The 27,215-nt window shown below is 47.8% G+C and overlaps 3 protein-coding genes and 1 long non-coding RNA gene across 4 annotated transcripts in view; 1 reads left to right on the forward strand and 3 right to left on the reverse strand.

The window, feature by feature from the left end:
- AGO1 (protein argonaute-1) overlaps positions 1-11,269 on the reverse strand; it is a 92,396-nt gene extending 81,127 nt beyond the window's left edge. Inside the window, exons 1-3 of the mRNA XM_050172396.3 lie at positions 11,156-11,269; positions 2,271-2,643; positions 409-708 (exon numbers count right to left, since the gene is read on the reverse strand). Of these exons, the coding sequence (XP_050028353.1) occupies positions 409-708; positions 2,271-2,643; positions 11,156-11,174 (692 nt within the window). The 5' untranslated portion in view covers positions 11,175-11,269. The remainder of the gene's footprint in view (positions 1-408; positions 709-2,270; positions 2,644-11,155) is intronic.
- Positions 11,270-11,470: 201 nt separating this feature from the next.
- Positions 11,471-14,227, forward strand: LOC126524021 (uncharacterized). The gene is made up of 2 exons (XM_072289036.1): positions 11,471-12,442; positions 13,711-14,227. Exons 1-2 carry the CDS (start codon positions 12,255-12,257, stop codon positions 14,225-14,227), a joined length of 705 nt encoding a protein of 234 aa, XP_072145137.1. The 5' UTR covers positions 11,471-12,254.
- Positions 14,228-14,272: 45 nt separating this feature from the next.
- Positions 14,273-15,682, reverse strand: LOC126524013 (uncharacterized). The gene is made up of 3 exons (XM_055067020.2): positions 15,428-15,682; positions 15,049-15,356; positions 14,273-14,918 (listed from the first exon to the last, which is right to left on the reverse strand). Exons 1-3 carry the CDS (start codon positions 15,593-15,595, stop codon positions 14,555-14,557), a joined length of 840 nt encoding a protein of 279 aa, XP_054922995.2. The 5' UTR covers positions 15,596-15,682; the 3' UTR covers positions 14,273-14,554.
- A 3,032-nt stretch (positions 15,683-18,714) lies between these two features.
- Positions 18,715-19,482, reverse strand: LOC129382824 (uncharacterized). Its single transcript, XR_011895058.1, has 2 exons — positions 19,265-19,482; positions 18,715-19,196 (listed from the first exon to the last, which is right to left on the reverse strand). It is a non-coding gene; the product is annotated as an uncharacterized lncRNA (long non-coding RNA).
- Between the last annotated feature and the right edge of the window lie 7,733 nt (positions 19,483-27,215).

A 27,215-nucleotide genomic window follows, 5' to 3' on the forward strand; every position in this document is an offset into this window, starting at 1 on the left:
TGGCTTTCAAATTATCTGCTGTAATTCCAATTGCAAATTACGGGAATGCAGAATTCTACAGTCTGACTAAATTTTCAGATAAACAGATCCAATTAGCGAGGTTTTACTGTATTTATTCTGTGTGGACACTCGTGAACTTAACGGAACTTGATAACAAGTCTTCTTGGTTCTTATTTCTGCCTGCTCCCTTTAAAGTCAATGAAGAAACACGTGCTATTAAAACCAGCACATAAAGAGTGCAGATCTCGCATTTCCTTAATATTCAGCAATGTGCCTGCAGTATTGCCTGCACTTCATACATATTAACTGCAAACCTTGGAAACATGCAGCCGTGCTTTAAGAAATGCGTTTCCCGAAGCACTTCTGTCACCCTAGCACCGGCACAGACCAAGTGCGCACAAGGCTCACGTCATGGAGGGCAGGTGCCTCATGACCACGTCGAGTGCCTGGACGGCGTCCATGGGGATGTGGCGGGAGCGTCCCTCGAGCACTTCCTCGAGTGCATACAGGCTGACCTGGGCAACCCACTTGATGGCCACCCGGAACACACGGTCCTTGCCCTCGCCGGGAAGGGTCACCTCCAGCTCCGCTTTCTCCTTGCCCAAGGGCAGGTCGTCCCGGGTGTACATGTTCTTGCGACCGTCAAACACAGGCTTCTGGCTGCCAAATATCTTCGAGTAGGACTGCACCATCGTCTCGATTATTTCCCTGCAGGAAGAAAACAGTTGTCAGTGAACAGGAGCAAAGCTCCACCTTGCGGTGAGCAACTATTTTTCTCGAGGTACCACTTGCTACAATGAACCGGATAAATGCAACGAAGCTGCAGCAGCCTGCTGCACTTCGAAAGGGCCCCTGCAGACAGCCTGCCAACAGATTCTCCATTCGTGTACGGAGCACAAAATGGTGACGGGACACAAAGACACCACAAGCGCTGGTGTCTGTCTGCTCTGTATCCCATATTACTGATAGCACGCATCGCAAATCCCATAGGCAGCTAGCTAATCTAGCAATGTTACAGACAACTCCCTCCCCCCCCCCCCATTAATTTGACTGGGGTTAAATACACTTTTCGCTTCATTCGAATACGCTAAGAGGTCTCAAGAGATCGCAGACTGCTATGGAAGAAAAACTCATTTAGTTCAAACTTGAAAGCATGCCACTTCCATTAGTACGATCCCCACTGACCCGCACTGCTCCACGCTCAGGCGTGCGGCGGTTACTACAAGCTGGAAAACTAAGGATGTACAAATATCGAATAGTAGATTCTGAACTGAATATAAAATCAAATCGAGAAAAAAAAAAAAAAAAGGCCAATACCAAATTGAATACCAGCAAATTTTTCACAAAATGTAATGCTTACAAATTTTGGGCAAGAAAATACAGTGCTGCACATGCTCGGGAGCCTTCTGGCATTGCATAAAAACAATGCAGCAAGCTATCGCAGCTTAGGTACAGAATTAAGACGGCACAGTCTACCCTTACTAAAGGGAACACAAAATGATTATGTCAGTACTGCTTATAGCTCAGTTCTAGAATATGAAGGCCTGCAAACTATTTTGCTTATCAATACAATTTTTCTTGAATCAAGTGCTTTCCTTTTTTCCGTTACTAATGAATTAGTGGCTTTCTGTTACACTCAATACCAATGAGGTTCTCATAACAGTGGACCTGTGTTTTGTAGCCTTTTTTTTATTTATTGTATAAACAGTTCTCATTTCCAGTTTTTCTACAAAATCCAACTTCGTGGCTGTTGGTTTATCGTAAAGCCAATCTGCACGACAGACGAGAGGACCATGTCTCACGTGACTCGATCATCACTCCGCATGTGGCAAGCGCCGACAGCAAAGAGGAGGCGTCCACTGTCAAGTGCAGTGTGATTTGCCACCTGTTAAAGAATGTGGCCCCAAATCCAGAAAGTCACAGCAAGTTCGCTCGACGAGAACTCAATCGGGAACTGACCGATCCATCGACCAGGCGGAAATATGGGATGGTAGACAGAGGGATTTGTTTTAGATTTTTTTTTTACTGAAAAGCTCATTTTACCGCTATTTGCAAATTCAACCATTTGGATAATTCGACCAAGCACTGCGGTCCCACAAGAGTTAAATTAATGGGAGTCAACTGCACTTGCATCATGCGAAACAAGATGCAAGCATCACCTGCCAACAAAGCAATTCAGAATCGCTATGCCTGTCAATCCTGCAGTTTTGATGCTGGCAGCAACACGGCCACAGCCATTTCTCCTCAACTCGAAGGAGTGAGCCACCCACCGATTGACTTTGCGCGGGCACTTGTCAGGCGTGATGGTGACGTCGTAGTGGTGCAGGAACCCACGCGGCATGGAGATCTGGAAGTGGTTGGCCCGCAGCAGGATTGGCCGCCCCTCGGTGCCCACGTTGGGTCGCCGTGGACACGAGAATTGGGGCAGTGCCGCCGCTGCAACCGCCATCTCGGCGGGCCCCAGGGCACCCGCCGTGACAGCAGCCACGGGTGTCGTGGCTGGGGGTGCGGGACCCAAAGGGACGGGGCCGCCCCCTAGGGGGGTCACCGTGCCCACGGGAGTCACGGGGGGTGGGGCGCGCGGCGCCCCTCCCGGGCCACCACCTCCTCCTCCGCCGCCACCACCGCCAGGGGGCCCAGGGGCTGCAAGTACATGCAAGGGGCAAACATGCTGTGACAATTCATCGGGCAGCACGCTACTGTTCCCAGGTCAGGCAAGGGTGAAAACAAAAGTAGCTCACTACCAATGCCAAGATTGGACTACTTGTTTATTCATGGCTCAAAGTAAAACGGTGAGACTTCTTGACCGAGGACGAAAAACCAGTGGCAGCTTCCACAGATGGGTGCTAAAACGACAGGCTGCGCGAGAACAATAAAATTAGTGCAACGGTAAAGACTAATCTTTAGCCACTTGGTGTCAAACCTACAGTTGCACCCCCTTATTTGGACAAATGAACAATGCCATCGACAAATGCCACGGTCAGCACACACACGGAACCAATGAAGTGGCTCAGGTCGTGCATTAAGGCACACCATGTGTAAAACGATCTGTCATTGTTGCAATTCATTTTTAGAGGTGCAGGTGCACACAGCATAGGCAATCGCAAGTCATGTTTTGCAATGTTATTTTAACGGGTGCAGCTCTGCTTGCCTATTCCTTTGTTTACACTCCACAACGTATATGTATGTTTCGTGTGCAATAAACATTTCCAGTCAAAAGTCGGCGCGTGTCCTTGTCTGTGCTCTGCTGTTTTTTTGCCCTCACTCAAGAAGTGGCACCTTGAAAACCCGTTATACCTTGAAGACTGTTTGAACCCTAAAAATTTACAGACAATGACTATTCATGTGCACAGAAGTAACTGAAGATGTTTTGTCAGTGAGCTGGTGGAGCCACCGAGGGGTAAATGAAGACTCAGTTACCCTGGCCTTGGGTGAATGAATCTGCAGTGAAGCCCACTGAAAGACGGCATACAGGTCGGGAAAACATGTTTCAATGTTTCGTGTTCTGCCGTTCACTGAGGCATATAAAGTAAAAGTTGCTCAGGCAGTTAGTGCGATAACATGTTTCAATAATCCACTACCCATCACAATGTTTAATTTTCCGGCATGAGACATGGGCGCAGCTACTAACAACTGTATTAACTTACCACCATGTCACAATGTATATGGACAGAGACTCGTGGAGTTCGACGGTGCTATAATATGGAACGCTCTCCCACTCAGTGTAAAGACTAGCCAGAACTTTGTACAAAGAACTTCTCTCATGAATGCTGACAGGGTCTTTCTATTTGTATCCCCTGATGTCATAACATAGCCTTTTGTTTATCCTATATTTTCCCTGTAAAAATTCTTTAATGTGCATTTAAGTTGTATCTTACAATAAGTATGCTGTTCTTCTTATGTCTATTTTGGTATTGGACCCCAAACTAGACACCAAGGCTATGGGTCCAAACAGTATTCTGTATGGTATGTATGCAATGAATTGAATAAATAAAGAAAAAAGAAACAATCAGCCCTTCCACTGTGGAGGACGAGCAACGAAGCTGTGGTGTGTTTTACCTCAATAGACACATATATGTATATATAGGTATTATTATTATTATTACTTCACCTAGGCGACTCTGATGTAACCATCACACACACCGCCTACTGGTGGCAACAGTGTGTACAGGATGCAGGTGGCCATTAAAATGAGCCTTGAAGCGAGCGATGATATGCGTTCAACGGGGCGCAGTCAAAGGAGTGCACGAAACAAAACAAAGCACGTTTGTAATGCAATTGAGCATACTTCATAGTTAATTAGCTGAATGAAACTTGGAAGAACTATAGTTTTGTTCTAGCGGACAAGCATAGGGCTATCTGTTTCCCTCCTGTAGAAGCCCATGTATCGACAACAGACCGGAATTCTGCAATATTTAAAACTTCACTGTGCACTACGTAATTATGAAAAGTAGATAAAACCTGCAATAATGTAGGAGTCATCTTAGCAGCTAATTGTCATATAATTTGTTTCGAGATAGTTTCGATAAAACAAGAGTTCCACCCATTTTCTGTAACCATACTCCCTCCATAGACAGCCATGTATTGACAGCAGATGGGAATTCTGTAACGTTTACAATTCCACTGTGAACTAACTAATTACTACAAGTAAATGAAACTCGGCATAACGATAGAGTCGTCTTAGCGACCAATTTCGGTATGATTTTTTTTTTCAGGATACCTACATTAGATGCAGAGTTACAGAGCCTTCACGAGAAACTGGAGACAAAAATTTGTCGTGTCGACGCGAGGTGTAGACGGATGGATATCGACCACTGCCACAGGGTAGCTATATAGACCGTTTTTCCGTAGGCGCCGCCATATTGTGAACGCAGTGGCGCCGCCTATGAGCAGCGCCATACTGGCTTGGGTGAAAGCGGTCTTTTGCATGGCAGGTATACGCTCGGCGGCAGGTTCTGGCGTTTGTTTTCGCGGTCGTGCGGCCTGTTTAGTATGACGTGCGTTTTCTACGTGGTAAACGGTTCTGTGAGACGTGCTGAAGTGGTTTAAGGCGTCATGGCCGGAATTTCTGCTGGCGTTGAGGCGGACGGAGCACGCATGTGTGCGCGCATGCATATTCGTGCCTACAATCAGCCTCGGAGATCACTTGTGTATTTCTGAATGTTCCAATCACTAATGTGACCTTATTGCAGTATTATCCTCTATTTCTGATCTGCGATTTAGGAGCCATGAAACATACGCGACGATCGTAACAGCGTGAGTGTGGGTACTGTTCTGCTACGATAGGAGCTGTGATGTTATACTTCGACAAGCGTTCTAACTGTTCGCTGCAGGTTACATTGCGTGACTACTTGGTTTGATGGATGAGGTTTCCACCCCTGAATAAAATAGTTTTGGCAAGTGATAGCAGCATACCTTACAGTCTGAATTACGCTTGTCCAGCAAAGGGACTGTTTACGAACTGCGCGAGCGTCCTAAGCAGTGGTAGGTGCTGGATTATATATATCTTTGTTCTATACATACCGCATGGTCCAAGCATACTGCATCAGCGGTTATATATTTATAAACGTTGTGCGGCGTGACCATGCGAGGCCCTATTGCGGCGTTAGCCCGTTTTCTCTTGCTTTTTCGAGAAAGAGGATGATAACCGAATTTCTTTTTCGGTTGTGTACGTTCCGTTCTCTACGACGCACGCACAAGTATTACGGAAATTTTGTCCTCAAAAATAGGCATCGCATTCTTTTTATGCGATCCCTCATATATTATGGCTGTATGCAGGCAAAAAAGGCAATGCCGAAGCGCACAGCTTACATATGTACCGTGCTGGTTCAGCAACCGCAGTGATCGCTGTGTTGAGCAGCGCCATCGGCCTCATGCAGGAAGGCTACCGTAGACATATGGTAATTTGAAGCCTACTAGACTTGAAATGCGCGAGAACGATGCTGGTGCATCACAAATATTTGATTGCGCCTGCCGCTTACATGTTTTGTTGTGTCCTAAGGTTGGCCGTGTACGAGCATGCGCTCTTATGCTTTATGTTTTACTCCCTACGCCAAGCGATCAGATATTGAGCAGATTTACAATTTCATGCTGCTCATACGGAGACACCGGTTTCCTTTGTTGAATTAAAACCGATATAAGCAAAATAGTTCACAACACATACACACACCGCCACTGATAAAACGCGTCACATTTTTGCGCCCCCAAAAGATATTTCCGCCTACTGTAGTTACCGATGCACCGAAAGGCTTCCCTGACGACCTTATATGAACGGACATGGCGTAAATTTTCCAAAGTACCATCTAAAACATCTCAATATCGTTCCGCAGCACGCGACAGCAATACTTTCAAGCAGCGCCGCGCCGGATCGCCCAAGCCAGAGAGGAGGAAAGGCTCTCCGCACGCCCTATCCTCCTCGCCCGATGAAACGGTCTATACAGCTTCACTGTACTAAACATTACCCCTTGGGGCAGCTCACACACAAAAAAAAGTGCCTTCCGAGTCCCCCAACAGTCAAGTCCAAAAGTTGCACCAGACACAACCCGTGCATGTGAAATGAGATCTGCGAGTTTCCATGCGTGACAAACACTGCTCAAGTTGCGGAGGTTTTAGCAAGTTATGTGCAGCAGAAACACCGATTACAAAGCTCCATATTATTTTAGTTTGTTAGTGGGCTCATTATTATGGACAACTATTTACACACAGCTACGGCGCAAAAGCAATGCCAATTACTGTATCAGTGGTGGAACGGTCATTTAGCTCTACAACGGAGATCTTAGCACAGGCAAGAGGCGACTCGCTAGAGCAAAAAGGCATTTTAGTGTAGTGTCGAGCGTGCACCCTCGTCCAATAACAAACTGAACACCTCATCTGTACAGGTTTGAATGAGAATGCCTGTAAATGTGCAAGTCATAATGTCACTCACTGCTATTATGTTGTTATCCTGTTGAAGAATCCGGCTCACAGAACTTTCCCTCATTGCAAGCACACACAAGGAGAATTACTAGCTTTGAACACAAATTCAGTGTTCCCTAAGAGGGTGTACATCTATGCACCATATGGTCTTGGTATTAGCTGAAGTATGTCAATAAATATCGAAGAGCTGACTTTATGGGTATCAATTCATAATGACCCAACATAATGACCCATTTATTGCACAGCTTGCAAATTTTAACTACACAAACAAATACACATATTATATGCACCAAAGCAAACTGAAAAATTCCCTCATGGTCCACCTACAGTCAACAAATGATAAAACATGTTACCAGGGGCACTAGAAAATTTTTAATTTGTGAAAAGAAAATTTCACCACGTGGTTGTTCAGTTTCAACATTTCTTTATCGATGCTTTTTTCTTTTCATCTTTTTGAGCAACCTTTTCCCCCTTAGTTCTCGTACTATAGATATGTGCTCAAAGTATTTTATACAGGAACTTCATCAACAAGTACACTAACTAAATGGTGTCACTTGCTGCATCCTGCTGTTTACGTTTTTAACGGGGTGTAGGCTCTGTCAAGCCTTCTGTGCGTTTCTCACCTACACCCCTCAGCATTGTACTTTAGTGCTAGATGTTGAAATAATGTGACTGAAGGATTTTGAATTCAGCATTCAGGATAAAAATTGCCAGGCTAGCTTCATTGATTTTTAATAGAATGCCCTACCCTGAGCACATATTGAAATATAAGGCCACTTCTACCGTTTAAACTTGCAACACACATTCGCAGGTCCACCGCGTTTAAGTCAAACAAAAAGAACAGGGACAGGTAAGGGAAACGACGCCCAGCGGATATGCACGACTAAACCGAAGCTGCAGAGAAGGGGTCGAGAGGTTTCTTTACTTCTAACGTGCAAAGTCTCTCTTGCATAATGGAGGCTATAGAAAAGAAAAGCCACACGGTCCAAACAAAACATTAAAAGACGACAACAAAATTCTGGAACATGTAAAAGCCTAGTTTATATATATATATATATATATGTATATAATGCTTCAAGTATATTAAGCATGTGTGTGTGTGCGTGTCATATAAAATTGTCCAATGGCAGGAATCGAACAGAGGCCTCCTAGCCCAGCAGCTCACTGCTCTAACCACTAGGCCGTGAGTACGTGCCTCAGTAGGCAGAATAGAACACCTTTAGGAATTTCCCACGTGCAAGCCAATGCATTGAGACACTAGGCACGTTTTATTGCAATATCATTTATTTGCTTATCTATTTATTGTGCCTTCAAGGCCCGAAGGCGTTACAGAAGGGAGTGGAACAAAATACAGAGTATGTACAGATGACAGGGTATAATAATAAAAAAAATTGAAGAAAAAATTAAAAAGTGCACATTAACAAATGTATTCTGCAATAGTAGTTCTAAAAGCAGATGTATTGGTTATGGTAACAATTGAAGCCGGAAGATGATTCCATTCATTGGTAGTTTTAGGAATAAATTAATATATATGAGCAATCCAAGGTATTTTTCATTGTTGTCGAAAATTGCATGTAAAAAGACTGATTTCTTTAGTTTCATTACGTTCCCTGAAGAAAATCACTGACATTAACTGCACAATTTCACTTTGCATCAGAACTTGAACACCAGGTGGCAAAAGATGTCTAGGCAGGTTCGTGGTCCAATCGAACAGACTGGTGCACAGAAGAAGCTGTATTCTAAGACCTGAGGTCAGACCGCTTTGTTTAATGGAAAAAATTGTTACCAGACTTGTACGTAATGGATTACATGTACTCAATTACTTGCGATCAATTTCATTTTTTATTTCTTTACCTTAACGATTACTTTGATAACTCTGTAACACTCATTCTAATACAATTACTTTTTTCGGGAATCAATTACATGTAACCAGTTACATTATTCAGCTTTGAGCACCTAAACTTGGCGGCAACTGTAGTGTTCAAAGGGATGAAGACATGCACATGGGTTAACCTCCCTCCCACAAATGGCATCCTGCAGTTCGGCCTCGGTCACCTGAACGTGGCAGGCTCTCATATTTGCACACCTCTTTTAGAACTCCGACCATGAACTTTTTCTCTTCTAGTAACTTTCTCTCAAAGCATTTCCAGGAGAGAGAGCCCCTCCCTCTCCTGGAAGCGCTTTAAGCAGCCTTCATGGGCAGCTTGAGCTACTGCTCAAGTCGTCACTTAATGCAATCTAGGACTTTTTTTATAGAGACAAGTTTTTGGCCATTGACCGCTTAGGTTTCTATCTGTTTGATATACAGGCGACTCATATACACCTATTTTTGTGATTGTACGAACAGTATTCTTAAGGCTGAATAATGTGCAGCATTATATTAAGTTAGTTACCTTACAGACTGGGCCAGCTGTTCAAGGAACGTGAACGTTTGCTAGCGCACATTACAATTAGTCATTTAAGTCTAAATGGCAAACAATTTGAGGCTGCCATAGGAGGTCCACCAGCTGTTAGCCAAAAAACTAAAACCCCTCCTTTGGCTCGATAGTGACAGCCCCTTTGAACGCTGATGTCGGGGAATCCAGTATGGACGATTTTTCAGCTTTTCACTTGCCCTTTTGGGAATTCCTTCCTCATAGAGGACCCAGACCACAATAATATCAGCAGCAATTTCCACTTGACAAACTATTGTAAGCAAGGACATTTGGCTATTAAATATACACTACCTGCTCATTGTGTCAGAGCAAATACATAAAACATGTTGGCCACATCTTATCATGGAAATGGGCTATACACAAGGCATATCACGATTTTCAATCAATTCACAGGTCTATTTTAGCCCCTATCATGCTATTATAAGGCTGTAAGTGCCTGTTCATGCCAAATACTCATTTGTAGTGCCTGCAAATCCTGTCTGTGGTCATTAATCACATTATGACATCCTCACGTGCTGCATGCACAATCCATATTGCACTCATGCTGTATTTATGCAGATTGTGGATGATCGCTTGCCACACAAGCAAGTGACCCAACATGTCCTAAAGCATTTTGCAACTACAGCATGCAGTGGCAACGTAATGTGAAGGTTTGTATGAACAAAAAAACAAAAACACTTTGACCATACAAAAACGAGGTGTTCCATTTGAAGCAATGTGCACAGAAGCAAGTTCAACACAACATCGTCACGCTACAGTTGTTGCGACTTCCTTCGCGCGTTCTCTCACGCTACGTATTTGTACCACGGTACTCAAGTGCGGCTTAAACCTAACAGAGAATGAACTAACGAGTTGCAAAATGGGGACCAAGCAAAAGGATGCTGGTAAAAAGGCGTCGAAGCACGATTCGAGTGCAACAACACAAGAAGCAGCAAATCGGGCGCAGGCAGGCCACTGGGTTCGACAATCACGTGGACCTTGTATAGAGCTACACGAGGTCTCCAGGTCTCTAGCTGCTTTTCAGAACTGCTAGAAAACGATTCCACGACGCGTACAACACGGCGTGGTAGTAAGCGACACAACGCCTACAAAATCGCGGCAACTGACGGGGCAAGCGTAAACGTTTGCCGTGTTATCGTCTTCATCGCACCGTCATCCGCCAGCGCCCGCACGGTCGGCAGCACGGCACTCGCACATGGCAAAGCAAATAAAGTAACAGTAAGATAAGCGTGGGTTCGCGCAACAGCCAGCTGCGCGCGAGGGCAGTCGTGTGCGGCCTAGGGAATGCCGCGCACGCAAGCCAACCATTTGCCTGTACTACGACCAGTGCTCAGCGCCACGAACAGAGAGTGCGCCTACCGTCAGAGCAAAACACCTACCTCCGCGAATGAATGGCACACTCCTGCGGACACGCGTTGGCTTCCATTTTTGTTTTCATTCCATTCCACCACGAGACTGCCAAGACCTCCCACAGTTGAGGTTGCCCGTCGCGATCTCAGCGGTACGCAAACCTCGCCCGCCCGTCCGCCCAAATGGGAACGCATTTGGGGCCTCGACAATGCAGCAAAGCCTCGTGTTTGAAGCAGGAGTTAGCGAAAGCTACATCTGCGTCAGGATGAACGGGGCTTTCCGATGGGAACGTAAGCCTCGGCCTGATCTCCCTACGCGGAGTCGTCCCGTGCGTAAGCCTAACGTCGTTCGAGTGGCCGTCACGCGTCTCCGTACTCCTCTAGGCGGTCCGCATTAGCCGCAATAACGTGACTTACGGGTGTCGAAGCATGCTAGGAAGAACAAGGTGTACTTACGCTGGCCAACAGGGTACATCCTTGCTTCTGTGCTGTCTGCACGAAGCTGTCTGTTTCAAACCGCAGCCTGGATCGGGGGAGGAGGAAAAAGCAAACGCCAATCCATTCGCACGACGTCACGGATACTCTGCTTGAAGCGCCACCGCCGTGATGCAAAACCACGACGTCATTTTTTTGAAGCCGTTAAGTCGCCGTCACGTCCGTGCCCTCCTCCTCCTTTTCTCATTTTGCAAATATGCAAATGTGGCCCGTACAAGTGCGAAACTAATGTTTGGCCGAGTTGCGAAGCTCTCCGTGCGCACGGACAGCACCGTTCACGTTTGCACGTCCATACGTCAGAACTGCGTCATTGTAGGCCTTTACCGGTGACTCATGTCACGAATTCCGCTGACTTGCACCAATCTAATAACCTAGTTACAGAAGGCCTCATGGGGCTCGTTTTTCTAAATATTCAAAGTATCGATGCTTTTGTCCTACGTGAAGTACGAAATCGCAAACCAAGCTCCCGACTACGCGAACATAGATGCAAAAGTGGCAGTTGCTTTAACCGGACGACGCTATTTCACAATGAAGTTTCAAGAAGTCGTTATATGACGTCCGCGATATCGCGAGGGCGATAATTCGGCGTGTAAAAGAAATTTAAATGGCCTCTAAGATTTCAGGGTTCTGCTGTCACTGCGCGTCGTAATCTCGAAGGCTGTGCTTTGTTTCTTTCTGTTTTTATACCTCCCGCAAAGGTACCGCTAAGTTGAAATGTGCGGAAAAAGTCTGCTTCGTTCTACTGTACTGAATTTAGACATAGACGGAGAGAGGCCAACTCAATAACCCGCCCTCTAGGCTTAACTTAAGCCTGTTTCACATGCAAGCGAAAATGCTCGCGAATCCTGCCGCAGCGCCGCAGAAATCGGTTTCGAGCGGCGGCGGCGGCACTAGCGGCGTGAGCGGCGAGGTTCGGGCAAGTTGGAATTTCATCGCGGCGGCAGAGCGGCAGCGCCGCTTCCGAACGGCCCGCTTCGCCACGTGACCTGAGGAGGACTGGTGCGGGAAAGCCTGCGCATAGGACGATGTTTATATACTTGCTACACGTGGTACGGGCAACATGCCAAGAGAGCTTTTCAACGAACTGCTTATCACTGAAGTTTCAAAACGGCCACTGCTCTGGAATGTGAAAGACAACAACTTCCGCAATAGGACGTCTAAAGAGTCCCTTTGGGAAGAAGTAAGGGACGCCTTGCTGAAACACTTTGACACCGGTAAGCAAAAAAAAAAAAAAAAACAGTTGTATTGAACTGCGAGATTGTCAGTGTTGATAAATATTTTTTTTAATGTTGCAGACTCTTGAATAGCATGACAGTGCTTGTGTTAAAAGTATTTTTTCTCGCTTCTCTAGCGAAACGCCTTTTCTTTAATTATGCAACCGCGAGAAAAAGAAAGCTGTCATATTCCTTTAGATAAGAGGAAGCTTTAGCTCGGGTGTTCCCATCTAAATATATGTAAAAGAACAATTCGTTTTTGGCAACCACTGCACCAAATTTGACGAGGTTTGTCGCATTTAGAAGAAAAACTTAAAGTCTACAGACTGTTTGTTTCGAATTTTTTATTTAAGTGGTCAATTTTTTATTAAAAATTGGCAAAAAGCGCACATTTTCGGAAAACGAAACTACCAAGTTTACGACTCCGTAACTCAGCAATGAAAAACGATGGCACAATTATGTGAATTGCATCTAATAGAACATCTAACGCTGACAAAATTGATATGTCACACATGACTCTCAAAAAATTTAGTAATGTGGAAATACAATTTTTGCAGAACCCTTGTACATATCGTAACGAATTCACGTAAGATATAAATTAGCATATCGAATTTCTCCGCTTTGAATGATCCAATAGATGCCGTTTACAGAATCGCGATATCTGCTCTTGATCGAGTAATTAATTTTGTAAACTTGGTGCCTCTTTTCTTTCCTAACTTCCGAATTTTTGGAAATTCTTGTAACAAAATTAAGGCCCTAAATAGAAATTCCGCAACCAACAGTCACTAGAATTTCTTTCTCTCTCAAATACAACGAATTTCATTAACATCGGCCCAGTCGTTATTTTAGAAAAGTGTTTTTGTGTTTTAGACGTATTTGAATAGGCCGCATCGGAGTTGCGCCCGAGCTAAAGCTACTGCGAGTAGGCCCGTTCATGTGGGCTTTATTTTATTATTGTGCTCACAGATGGCAAAATCCGCATGTTCATGCAAAACTTTGACCTTTATATGAGCTCAAAATTATTTATCCCTTCTGTTGATTAACATCATGTGGTATACTGGTCCCCATTTCAGTGACTATAGAAGAAATCCAAACAAGGTGGAAAAATCTCAAAGATACTTTTAGAAAGAAAATTAAAGATGAAGCAGACACCAAGAAGAGTGGAGCAGCAGCTGCTAGCAAATCAATTTGGCCATATATGCAGCAGCTAGAGTTCCTCAGGTATGCCGTTGAAACGAGACGGTAAGCAACAAGTAATATGCATGTGAAAACGAGTTGACACTTTGTGCACATTCTACGCAGGAGCTACTGCAACCTTGGACCAACTGATCTCTCAATTGGTCGCACAGATATTCTCGCGGACAACTCAGCGTCTAATGGGAACTTGGCGCCCAACAGTGGTGCAGCTACATGCGGAAGCCCAGCGCGAAACAGTCGGAAGGATCCAGATGCCTCTTTGGACACCCTCGAAGTACTGTTTCAAACCCCAGGCTGTGCAGATGCAAATGAAGCAGGGTCTATGACGGCAACCCCCAGCACAAGCGGTGTCCCGTCATCAAGGGTAAATAAACGACAAAAAAGGCGCCACGAACTGGACGAGACAGATAGGCAGCTGCAATCCGTGCGGAATGCCATTGCTGCTCACAGGCCGATGGACGCTTCAAGCCATTTTTTGCTGTCACTTAGACCACAAGTTGAAGCAACTCCTGCACACATGCTGATGCATTTAAAGATGGAGCTGCTGAGCATTTGTGAGCATTACAGTCAAGGGAAATACCCAGTGGGCCTTCTTGTGCACCCATCATTTGAAGAAGAATAAGGCGTATTCCGGTTTATTCCCATGCTATGTTTATTTCCCCATGCCAAACTTGCTTGCTGCACACACACACACACACACACACACACACACACACACACACACACACACACACACACACACACACACACACACACACACACACACAAACACACACACACACACACACACACACACACACACACACACACACACACACACACACACACACACACACACACACACACACACACACACACACACACACACACACACACACACACACACACACACACACACACACACACACACAGAGAGAGAGAGAGAGAGGGGTGGCACAGAGCATTGTCTTCAGTGCCGCAGTCCAGCTGATGCCCACTGCCATGGCACGGCTCCTTGCGTGCTATTAAAATAGTCCTTGAAAATCTCCCTTGTTGCAGCTGCACTACGACTGTAGTTATGGCCCACCGGCGGCGCCAATTCAAGCATGGCTTGGGTGTCTTCTTCCCGCCACTGGCCTTCAGTAACGTTATCGTAGCAGTCTTCTGAGTCCGCATAGTTTGGTGGCATGTAAGCTGCATCTTCACTCAGAAAATTGTGCAGCACACATGCAGCCATTACCACATAATCTGCATTCTCGGGGAGCAGGTTAATAACTCGGCGAAAAATGCGAAATCTCGAGGCCATCACCCCGAATGCGTTTTCAACACACCTCCTGAAATGAATTTCGATACAAGTACATTGCACTTGTGATCTCGAGAGGTATATCAAATTAGGTCAACAATTTCTGCCGCTAGGCCAGTGATGACACCCACACCGTAAATCAATGTAGCACTGAAACAAACCTTGCACGACTGAGCCGATAGTTGAATATTCGTTTGCCTTCATCTAGGCCTCTACCTTGGTAAGGCCGAAGAAAGTCGGGGCGAAGCTGGAACGCCTCGTCCCCTACGAAAACGTGGGGTGCCACCGTTGAAGTCTCTGGTAAGCATTTTGGTGCCGGGAGACCGAGGAGGCCACGCTCCAAGAATTTCCCTAGCCTTGAGGCTCCGAGTGTTCCGCCATCGCTCTGCCGCCCATAGGCCCCAACGTCTACAAGGATAAACTTCAGATTGCTGTCAGCTATAGCCATAAGTACTATAGAGTATGTGCCCTGGAATGATGAATGGTTAATATTGAGAAAATAGTGATTTACAAACAAAAACGGGTCAATGTGTACATTACTTTATAGTTGAAGTATAGGCTGCCTGAATTTGGTGGGGCCTGAATCTGCACGTGTTTCCTATCCACGGCGCCTACACAATTCGGGAAGTTCCATTTTTCAAAAAATCCTTCGGCTACCTTCTGCCAATCGGAAGTAGTTGGCACCTGTGGTGGGAACGAAGCAGACATAAAGGTAACTGAGTAATACTTGTTGGGGGGCTAGTTGGTGCATGTTTCCAGAAGAGGGTTGTAGCGCCGAAAAACACAACAGACCGCAAGCGAGACGGGACAGGCGCATCCCATATGCGCCTGTCCCGTCTCGCTTGCGGTCTGTTGTGTTTTTCGGCGCTACAGCCCTCTTCTGGAGACATAGAGGCACTTTTAGTGTAAGATGAGAAACAGTGCAAACCAAAGAGCGGCATGTAAAGAGAAGTGCCATCCTGCAGTTATTTAACGTCCCTGTCTTTAGTTCGTTCTATTTATTTGTAGTACAAACTGACAAGCAGAGCAACATATACACTTCGATAAAATCTTAATGCCTCAAGCAACAGATCACATACAGCTTATTCTTTCTTTTTGAAAGGGGGGAGGCATGTAAGCTTAGGAACCATTCACTAAACACTCCAAATCAAAGAGTGCATACCACACATATAATTCTGGTATCATTACAGTATATAACCACGTGCATGTTGGTGGGAAGACTGCATGATCTTGCTCTTGAGCTCTTGTAGCATATGCAATACTTTGAGACTTCACACTCTCAACACTATCCGCATGCTTCCTATTTTGTCTTCAGTTTGTATTTAAACGGACAGGTGCCTTTGGAAATATTACAATGGACATTCATGATATGCAGTTCTCCCTTTGCTCTCTTGCAATTTGCGCTTCCTAATTGTCATTTACAATGTGCACATAGAGTGGACAGTGTCTAATTCACACGATGCTCATTGCTAAACTGCTCTTAAACAAATCTCTTAGAATATGCAGTGATGATTAATAAGCAATCATTATGTATATGAATTTATCCCTGTAGTATCCTTAAATATGTAGGCTACCTACATCACATATGGGGAGAAAAAATTACTGTAGTGTATGGGGTCGTTTAACATCCTAAAGCGACATGGGCTATGAGGGACGCCGTAGTGAAGGGCTCGGGGTTAATTTCGACCGGTTTAATGCGCACTGCCATCGAACAGTACGCGGGCGCCTAGCGTTTCACCTCCATCTAAACGGTCACTTCCTGCCAACGACATACCTTGAGACAAATGGGCTGAAGAATTTCCACAACACCTTGCAAGTCTCGCGGATAATAATATCAGCTGTTGAGATGCCCACTCTGAATGCCAGGGCGATATCTTGAATTTGCATCCCCGATGCCATGTACCTGGAAGGAAGCTCAGAAGTAATAGCTTGGCGTACTCGGGTCATCGATTTATCAATGAAATGCGGCGACCTCCTGAAAAAAAATTATGGGGTTTTACGTGCCAAAACCACTTTCTGATTATGCGGCACGCCGTAGTGGAGGACTCCGGAAATTTCGACCACCTGGGGTTCTTTAACGTGCACTTAACCTAAGTACACGGGTGTTTTCGCATTTCGCCCCCATCGAAATGCGACCGCCGTGGCCGGGATTCGATCCCGCGACCTCGTGCTCAGCAGCCCAACACCATAGCTACTGAGCAACCACGGCGGGTCGACCTACCTGAGAGTCAAGTCGTGCGCGTGACGGTATACGCGCCGTGCACGCCGACGGACGCGCCACTGGTGGCGGCCTTGCGCAGAACACGCGGGAGAGGAGCCTGGCGCGCGCCGTGGTTTGTTGAGTCGTTGATCGTGCTTCTCTGTCTTATTCACGTCTTCAGAGCAAGATAGGCAACAGCATTCGCACGTGTGGGGTGGCCAAAGCTTCAGGGAATGTCGAAAAATAATTGTTGCAGGTTGGGGGACTCAAATACCGGTGAAAACGTGCCGGCGAAACGGTTCTAATCATTCCCGGCAAAGCCTCATCAGCGGAAGCAACGGTAGCAAAAATGGATCGTCGCTTCGAAGGGAAATTTCTTGTTCTCATCCTTTCCTTTGTCTCGTCGGTGTTTTTTTTTTTTCACTCGATCATAGACGCGTGAGCAACGAAGTTCGTCTGCAGTGCAGCATGAGTTTAAAGGCATTTCGCTAAAGTTCGGAATGCTGGTTGCCGCTTATATTTTTTTCCGCTTCTTTACCGCGTTGCGCTAGCTAGGCAGCACGATTGCACGAGCGCATTGCGTTGTATGTTAAAGCTACTGAAGTTCGCAAGAACTGAGATTGTTGGTTTCATGTGGCGCGGTAAATCCTCGCACCAGCTGTCGCGCACTGCATGTTTTTACATCTATTTAATGCGTGGCTTCGAACATGTTTAACTGTTGCTAGTTGCTCCATGCATAACTCTTGTCGATTCTTTTGAGCTGCGAAGTTTTCACCCGGCCTTGTTTGTAAAAGGTATAAATCACGTTGTGTCTTATCGGAATGATACCAAGGAAGTGCTTCTTTAACAGCCTTATTTTTTTCGCCCGAGGGCATCTTAGATATTGTTTGCGTTTTTGGAAATGTGTTTAGAAAATGGGTAGTTCAAGGCGAGAATTGCTAATAGCTGCTGCACATGGTATTTTTGTTCCATTTCTCGCTGAAAAGTTCGCGTCCCGTTTGGGAAGTCATCACACCTCGATGCTGCCTGAGCAAACTTAACACGCCGAGTGATTTGTTTGTTTCACAACGTAGTCCCTTCTTGCATATGAGTTTTGTACTCAACTGAATTCTTTCTTATACTTACGCTGCAGACGACTAAACCGGGCCTTGCCGCCAGCGCTGCTCTGCCTTTAAATATATCATGTGGCACCTCTCTCTAGTAATATAAAAAAGTACTGAAGAGTTAGTCAGTCTTTAGCTTTATACGTTTCCAAGGAGCTCCCTCGGGGAACTTAAAATTGCACAAACTGCACGGGGACGGTAGTTCGTCGGCGTATGCAGCAGAATTGCATCGGCGGTACAGCACTAACACGCGCTTTTATTAACGCGTGTGTTTGGTGACTTCGTTGGCTAGTGTACGCGTTTCCATCAATAAATTGGCAATTACTCTTCTTGAGGCGACTTCGACTGCAGTTATTCGGCGATGTCACATGTATTCATCGGCAGAAAAATCACAACGGCATATTCAGAGATTGTACCGTGCGGATTTGTTTATATAAGTCTGCACTAACGACGAGTGCTTATTATTCAGGTACAGAAGCAGCATTGCGGCAAGGGTAGAATAAAAAAAAAAAACCATCGAGAGATCGCATCACTCAACAAAATTTATCGGCTAGTCAACATGAGCTCCACGTCATGTACATGGGGTTCATGGCGTTTGTCTGCGGGACACATGAACGTTGCACGTATGTGGACCATGTTGTCCCAAACACCGGTAACATCGTGTTCATACCCGCTCGCACAGAGGTCAGCATCTTCCCTACAGCTGTCACCGCAGAAGAAGAAGCCTGGCACCCGAACAAAGGAGAAATCGCAGCCGCGAACTTCAGCCATCCTTGCTGCAAAGGGTTGTCGTCTGCTACTGCTCCCGCATGTACTGTTGGAAGCGCCCGCTAGGTGGCTTTTAGTGGCGCCTCTATAGGCGGTGCACGAGGCGTATAGGTTCCCGCACAACGAAGGGCTTCGTAAGCGGCCCTTCAACGAGGGCATGGAGCTCCTCAAACTTTTCTGCCGACCTCTTACAGTACTTCTGAAAATACTCCGTGTCAGCGTTCATGAGCAGCGGCATCTGCACGAAAATATTGCAGAGTAAAGTACCAGCAACACGATAACTATTTCTGTGCAAACACAACTCACCGGGGTGTGGAACTCGGATTCCTCCTTCCGATTCTCCCAGGTGGGTCTCACCCACCAACGCCGTGGAACCCGGAGTTCGAGCAAAGCTTTCCGTTTTTTTAAAAGGCAGTACTCCTCGAGCAAAAGGAGATGCGTGTAGGAATCGTCATGCGGCGCACATAAATCCATCTCCATCTCAGTCTCCGTCCACACGCTAGCATCCATTATCCCAGAATACCGAGCCGCTCGCGAGATTGTGCGCCGCATATGCGCATCTTTTTACAAAAACAACACAAAATATAAAAAGTAAGCAAGATTTAGATACTTAAAGCGCAGGATATGTATATATAAAATAAAAATTTGAGAATCAGGGACAAAGCAACGCTTATATTGGTAGTCGCAAATCACCGAAACTGGCTGAAAGTCCCGCGTTTTTTGCCAGCAACATTGGTATTCGCAGCGGCGGAAAACGCGCGGCGGCAATGCATGTGAAACGAAACCTCGCGAAAAGCTTCGCAGCGCCGCGCCGCTGTTCGCTCCATTCGCTCAATCGCTTGCATGTGAAACAGGCTTTAGGTGACGAAACGACACAGAGGGCAGCGGTGACAAAATCCTAATTAGAGAGTTTTAGAATAGGGGCCCCAATATTTCGGGGCCCCAAAGAGCTTTGCAGGTGTTAGCGTTGGGGCACGCAGGAGTGAAGAGTTTTAGAATAGGGCTTTGCGTTTGCAGATAGCGTCTTTAAAGCCCCTCAATTTTTCAAAAGTAGCGCCATTCTTAGATCTTTCCGCCACAGAGTTTCCTATGTTTTCCGCCACCCCGCTCACCCTGGCGCGTCCTCCTCCACGTCTCCTGTCGCCCCAGCTCCCTGCGCTCCCCCATTGGCCAATCTGTGTCACGTGGAAGCAGGCGCCGCGCTTTTGTATATTTTTTTTTCCAGCGCGGAGCAGGCGCCGCGCTTTTGTATATTTTTTTCTTTCCAGCGCGCGCCAAACCAAAGCCACCTAGAAAAAAATGTAAGGCCTCCGCACGCCGGTGTGACGTCACGCTAGTCGGATGGGCCGGACAGTCGACGCCGTCTCCGCGCTTAGGTTCGTTGCGCTTGCAGGGTGTCTCTTTGCGCGTCGCGGATACTATGGCATGGGAAAATTAGTGCTGTCCTTAGAGTGCCAGCACCTTATAAATGCATATGCTTCGGTTCGAAAGCAAGACACGTATAGCTGACGCAAAAAATAAGGGGGAGCCGCTGGTTCACCGCAGTCAACACCACCATAGAAAGCAGCATTCTTTCATACCTTCCTTAGATTACTTGATTGGCAACATTTTTGTTTTTTGCGTGTATCGCAACACGACCTGCCTTATTGTGCTTGTGATGTTTGGTCGGGACTAAGACAAGGAAACTGCATGCTGCTTAGGCACTCAACATTAGACGGAACGAAAGAAAGAGGAAAACTGCATATTGAAGACACAGAATATACTGACACGTGTACTTATCTTTATCGGGCAACCACGTTTCGCCGCTTAACAACTGTAATCGCACAGCCAGGGACGCGCCTGCATGTATCCGACGTTTCTGGAAAGTTATCGACGCTTCTATCCGCGTGTCCGTTGTCGCCGAACCTTGTGTTATCAGATTTCATCGCGTGACACGAATGGTGTAGAACTTTGTGGAAGACACGCGGGTCCCAACGTTTAGTCTGGAACATTCGATGACTGCTCTATAAAAGCCGACGCGCTTGACCCGCTGATCAGATTTTCGACGATCGCCGACTGTGTTCGCCGCTTTCGTTGTGCTATAAGTGTAGCCTGTTTTGTGGGCACAGGTTCGCCCAATAAAAGCTAGTTTTGTATTCCACCGTACTGCTTCTTTCTTCACCGTCACTACCACGTGACATCTGGTGGAGGTGCTTTTGGTCCATGTACCGGACGCCCCCGACAAGCCGTGATCCAAGCCCGGACCGTAAAGAGAGCACCAACGTAGTCACGGACCATCGAGTAAGCCGTCGTCTACAACAGCTGCCCCCGGAACACGGACTTCTACCTGAGAAGACCAAGAAGATCGTGGCCAAGACAACCCCAATGGCTGCCCTAGCGACCCCCGTTGTCCTGCAACAACCTCGGGACCCACCGACCTTCCATGGAGCAGCAACTGAAGACCCGGAATCCTGGCTGGAGACGTACGAGCGAATCGCGACTTTCAACAACTGGGACTCCGACGACAAGTTGCGGCATGTATACTTCGCCCTAGAAGACGCCGCGAGAACGTGGTTCGAGAACAGGGAGTCGACATTGACAACATGGGACCTGTTCCGTACCGGCTTCCTGCGCACCTTTACAAGCGTCGTGCGCAAGGAAAGGGCCGAAGCTATGCTGGACGCCCGAGTGCAGCTACCAAATGAGAACGTTGCCATCTTTACGGAAGAAATGAGCCGTCTGTTCCGCCACGCCGACCCGGATATGGCCGAGGAAAAGAAAGTACGCCTACTCATGCGTGGTGTGAAGGAAGAACTTTTCGGCGCAATGGTACGAAGCCCACCGACGACCGTAGCAGAGTTCCTTCGCGAGGCCACCGGCATTGAGAAGACACTCGAAATGCGGAACCGGCAATTCAACCGCCGCACAAGCTCTACCCACTACGCAGGAATTCAATCACTGGCCACGGACGATCTGCGCGAGACCATCAGGGCCATTGTGCGCGAAGAACTGCGCAAGGTCTTTCCTTCGTCGCAGCCTCAAGTGGCCTCTATCGCCGACATCGTGAAAGAAGAGGTGCACCGATCCCTTGGAGTTCCTGAGGTGCAACCAGAACCACCGCAGCCGGAAGCAATGACCTACGCCGCCGTCGTCGCCCGCCGTCAAGGCCCCCCTGCGCGACCGCGCCAAGGTCCTGCAACACCGCAATTCCGTCGTCCGCCGCCGCCACCGCCAGCGCGTCCACCCGTCGCCCAGCGCACCTATGCGAGGAAGACGGACATTTGGCGAGCCCCCGACCACCGCCCGCTCTGCTATCACTGCGGAGAAGCCGGCCATGTGTACCGCCGATGCCCATACCGCGACATGGGACTGAGAGGGTTCGCCGTCAACGCGCCGCGTCCACAGCTTGGGGAGCGCCCACGTGACATTGCCGATTACCTAGCCGGCACTCAGTGGAACTCTCGACGACCGTCCCGTTCGCCGTCACCAGGCCGCTACCTGTCGCCGCAGCGCCGTCCATACACTGGCCCAGCCCGGGGCCGCTCTGCGAGCCCATACCCGGAAAACTAAAAGCAGCAACCGATGGAGGTGCGGTTGCTGTTCGTCGAACTGACGAAGATCCTCCGCCGCCGACGAAGACGACGAAGAGACCATCTCGACGACATAACGACACGCCGCCGTCCCGACGAAGTCTGGAAGCCAAAACTACACCGACGAAAGACGACTTGACGACGCGACGTTCCAACTTCAGTTCAACACGACGCAGCCGTGATCCAACGCCAAGACCTAACTGCAATGCCAGACAAAGAACAACCGACCTCGACGTGCTTCTCGACGGCCACGCATCACTGCCTTAGTCGACACAGGGGCCGATTACTCCGTAATGAGTGGACACATCGCCGCCCAGTTGAAGAAAGTTAAGACCGCATGGGAAGGCCCTCAGATTCGCACCGCTGGAGGACACCTCATCACGCCGACTGGGATCTGCACGGCAAGAATAACCATTCATGACCGGACTTACCCTGCCACCTTCGTTATCCTCCAACAGTGTTCACGAGACGTCATTCTCGGTATGGACTTCCTGGACCAACACGGCGCAATCATCAACCTGAAGTCGAAGTCAGTAACGCTGTCGGAAGATAAAGCAATGCCGCCGGAGAGCCCTCGTAGCCATCACGCCTTGAGTGTGCTAGAAGATCAAGTGAGCATCCCGCCTCGCTGCAGCATTGTTATTTCGGTCACCACCGAAACACCCGCTGACGTAGAAGGCGTCATCGAAGGCGACCAACGTCTACTGCTAGACCGTGAAATTTGCGTCGCAAGAGGGATCGCTCGACTGCATGGAGGGAAAACTGAAGTGTTGCTGACAAACTTCAGCCAGGAGTTCAAGCACATCAACAAGGGCACGACGATCGCGTACATCGAGGAAATTCTGGAAACAAGTAATGCGTTTGTCCTCTCGGATTCCGCCGCATCTACCCCGACGACCATGGTTCCCGAACCAGACTACGACATTAATCCAAATCTCCCTATGATTAAGCAACAGCAGCTCAGAAGTCTGCTCCGACGATACAAAGGCTGCTTTTCGACGTCATCGAGGATTCGACAAACACCAGTCGCCAAGCATCGCATAATCACCGAGGAATGCGCTCGACCACTCCGTCAGAGCCCTTACCGAGTTTCGGCGCGAGAACGTGAAGCTATAAGAGAACAAGTCGACGAAATGTTGCGCGACGACATCATCCAGCCGTCAAAAAGCCCGTGGGCATCCCCTGTTGTTCTGGTAAAGAAAAAGGACGGAACCCTACGTTTCTGCGTCGATTATCGTCGTCTGAACAAGATCACAAAGAAGGACGTATACCCCCTCCCACGGATAGACGACGCATTGGATCGGCTCTGCAACGCTAAATACTTCTCGTCCATGGACCTCAAGTCTGGCTATTGGCAAATAGAAGTCGACGAAAGAGATCGCGAAAAGACCGCCTTCATCACCCCAGACGGCCTCTACGAGTTCAAGGTTATGCCATTCGGACTGTGCTCGGCGCCTGCAACGTTCCAGCGCGTGATGGACACGGTTTTAGCAGGATTGAAGTGGCAGACCTGTCTCGTATACTTGGATGACGTCGTCGTCTTCGCCGGAAATTTCGACGTTCACCTTAGGCGGCTGGCAACAGTACTAGAGGCCATCAGGTCATCAGGACTTACTCTGAAGCCGGAAAAGTGCCGCTTCGCTTACGAGGAGCTTCTATTTTTAGGCCACGTCATCAGCAAATCTGGAGTCCGCCCCGACCCGCAGAAGACAGCTGCCATAGCAAAGTTCCCACAGCCCATCGACAAGAAGGCAGTGCGTAGATTTCTTGGCATGTGTGCCTACTACAGGCGATTTGTCAAGAACTTTTCACGCATCGCTGAGCCGCTGACGCAGCTAACTAAATGTGACGTCGAGTTCAAGTGTGAAACGCCGCAGGCCGACGCATTTCAAGAACTCAAACGACGCATGCAGTCGCCGCCCGTACTTGCGCACTTCGACGAGCACGCCGATACCGAAATCCACACTGACGCCAGTAGCCTAGGCCTCGGCGCCGTCCTGGTCCAGAGAAAAGATGGACATGAACACGTGATAGCTTACGCTAGCCGGTCGTTGTCAAAAGCGGAAGGCAATTATTCTACAACCGAAAAGGAATGCCTCGCCATCGTTTGGGCTACAGCGAAATTTCGCCCTTACCTATATGGCAGGCCATTCAAAGTCGTCAGCGACCATCACGCCTTGTGTTGGCTAGCGAATTTAAAGGATCCCTCAGGACGGTTGGCACGGTGGAGCCTGAGACTACAAGAATACGACATCACTGTAACATACAAGTCCGGACGAAAACACTCAGACGCCGATTGCCTATCACGCGCCCCCATTGACCCGCCGCCGCAAGATGACGAGGATGACAACGCCTTCCTTGGAATAATAAGCGCGGAAGACTTCGCCGAACAACAACGAGCGGACCTGGAACTTAAAGGCCTCGTCGATTATTTGGAAGGGCACACCGACGTTGTTCCCAGGGCATTTAAGCGCGGATTATCTTCCTTCACGCTTCAAGACAGTCTACTCGTGAAGAAGAACTTCTCACCAGTCCGCGCCAATTACCTTCTTGTTGTCCCGTCAGGACTTCGTCCAGAAGTATTGCACGCCCTACATGACGATCCGACCGCTGGACACCTCGGATTTTCCCGGACACTATCGAGGATACAAGAAAAGTATTATTGGCCGCGCCTGACCGCCGACGTCACCCGTTATGTCAGAACATGCCGAGACTGTCAGCGACGCAAGACACCGCCGACAAGGCCAGCCGGATTACTACAGCCAATCGAGCCTCCTTGCCGACCATTCCAGCAGATCGGGATGGACTTGTTGGGACCCTTTCCGACGTCAATAACCGGAAATAAGTGGATAGTCGTGGCGACGGACTATCTCACCCGCTTTGCTGAAACCAAAGCTCTACCAAAAGGCAGCGCAGCCGAAGTGGCGAAATTTTTCGTCGAGAACATCCTGCTGCGACATGGTGCCCCAGAAGTCCTCATCACCGACAGAGGAACGGCTTTTACAGCAGAGCTCACCGAAGCCATTCTGCAGTACAGCCAGACGAGCCACAGGAGGACAACTGCCTACCATCCGCAGACGAATGGTCTCACGGAGCGCCTGAACAAGACCCTCGCCGACATGCTAGCAATGTACGTCGACGTCGAGCACAAGACGTGGGACGCGGTCCTGCCGTATGTCACCTTCGCCTACAACACGGCGGTGCAAGAAACAACACAGATCACGCCATTCAAGTTGGTTTACGGCAGGAACCCGACGACGACGCTCGACGCCATGCTGCCGCACGTCACTGACGAGGAGAATCTTGACGTCGCTACCTATCTCCAGCGCGCCGAAGAAGCCCGACAGCTCGCCCGCCTACGGATCAAGACCCAGCAGCGTACCGACAGCCGACACTACAACCTCCGACGACGCTTCGTCGAGTACCAGCCCGGCGGCCGTGTTTGGGTATGGACCCCGATACGCCCGCGAGGACTCAGTGAGAAGCTGCTGCGACGCTATTTCGGACCCTACAAGGTCATCCGACGTATTGGCGCACTAGACTATGAGGTCGTGCCAGACGGCATTTCGCACTCACAGCGGCGCCGCGCACGATCTGAAGTGGTCCACGTGGTGCGCCTTAAACCATTTTACGGACGCTAATGAACTTCCTTAGTTTGTTGTTTTCTTTGCTACGAGTGCTTTTCTTTGTTACTTTCGTTTGTTAGCAGCATCGGGTCGATGCTTTTTAAGAGGGGGGTAATGACACGTGTACTTATCTTTATCGGGCAACCACGTTTCGCCGCTTAACAACTGTAATCGCACAGCCAGGGATGCGCCTGCATGTATCCGACGTTTCTGGAAAGTTATCGACGCTTCTATCCGCGTGTCCGTTGTCGCCGAACCTTGTGTTATCAGATTTCATCGCGTGACACGAATGGTGTAGAACTTTGTGGAAGACACGCGGGTCCCAACGTTTAGTCTGGAACATTCGATGACTGCTCTATAAAAGCCGACGCGCTTGACCCGCTGATCAGATTTTCGACGATCGCCGACTGTGTTCGCCGCTTTCGTTGTGCTATAAGTGTAGCCTGTTTTGTGGGCACAGGTTCGCCCAATAAAAGCTAGTTTTGTATTCCACCGTACTGCTTCTTTCTTCACCGTCACTACCACGTGACAATACTTTATTCGCAAATGATATGAACTGCATTCAGAAACAAACATTTTAAATCTTCCATATACAGTTATCATTCTCACTCTTGCATTGCGTAAAACAGTCCTCGCTAGACACACAAATATCGAGGTTAATTTTATTGTGAAAATTTTATCATTATAGAGTTACGCACAACTAAATCTCAAATAGAATAAGCTTCCGTCTTTGTTGTACCATTTCTTGTGGTTATTTTATTTCCACCCGCCTTGTTTGCAGGCCTTATTGGTCTTCATAAAATACTGAGATAATGGTGAAAAGTAAGTAAAAAACGAGAGGCCTACTCTCAGTCCTAAAGGAAAACATGCAATTAATGGATTGCGGTAGCATGGAGAGTTCGAATCATAAACAGGTAGCACAATGCACTCAAATAACATTTGATTTGGCCAAAATGCAGGGTTTAAATTTTGATAATGTAGGCAAATAAGTCCTAGCTACGCCACAGGGTTGTTTTTACAAGGGTTCTGTCAACACAAAGATACGTAGATGTTCAACAAAAC

The sequence above is a fragment of the Dermacentor andersoni genome, chromosome 6 (genome assembly GCF_023375885.2).
Source record: "Dermacentor andersoni chromosome 6, qqDerAnde1_hic_scaffold, whole genome shotgun sequence".
Taxonomy (NCBI): Eukaryota; Metazoa; Arthropoda; class Arachnida; order Ixodida; family Ixodidae; genus Dermacentor; species Dermacentor andersoni.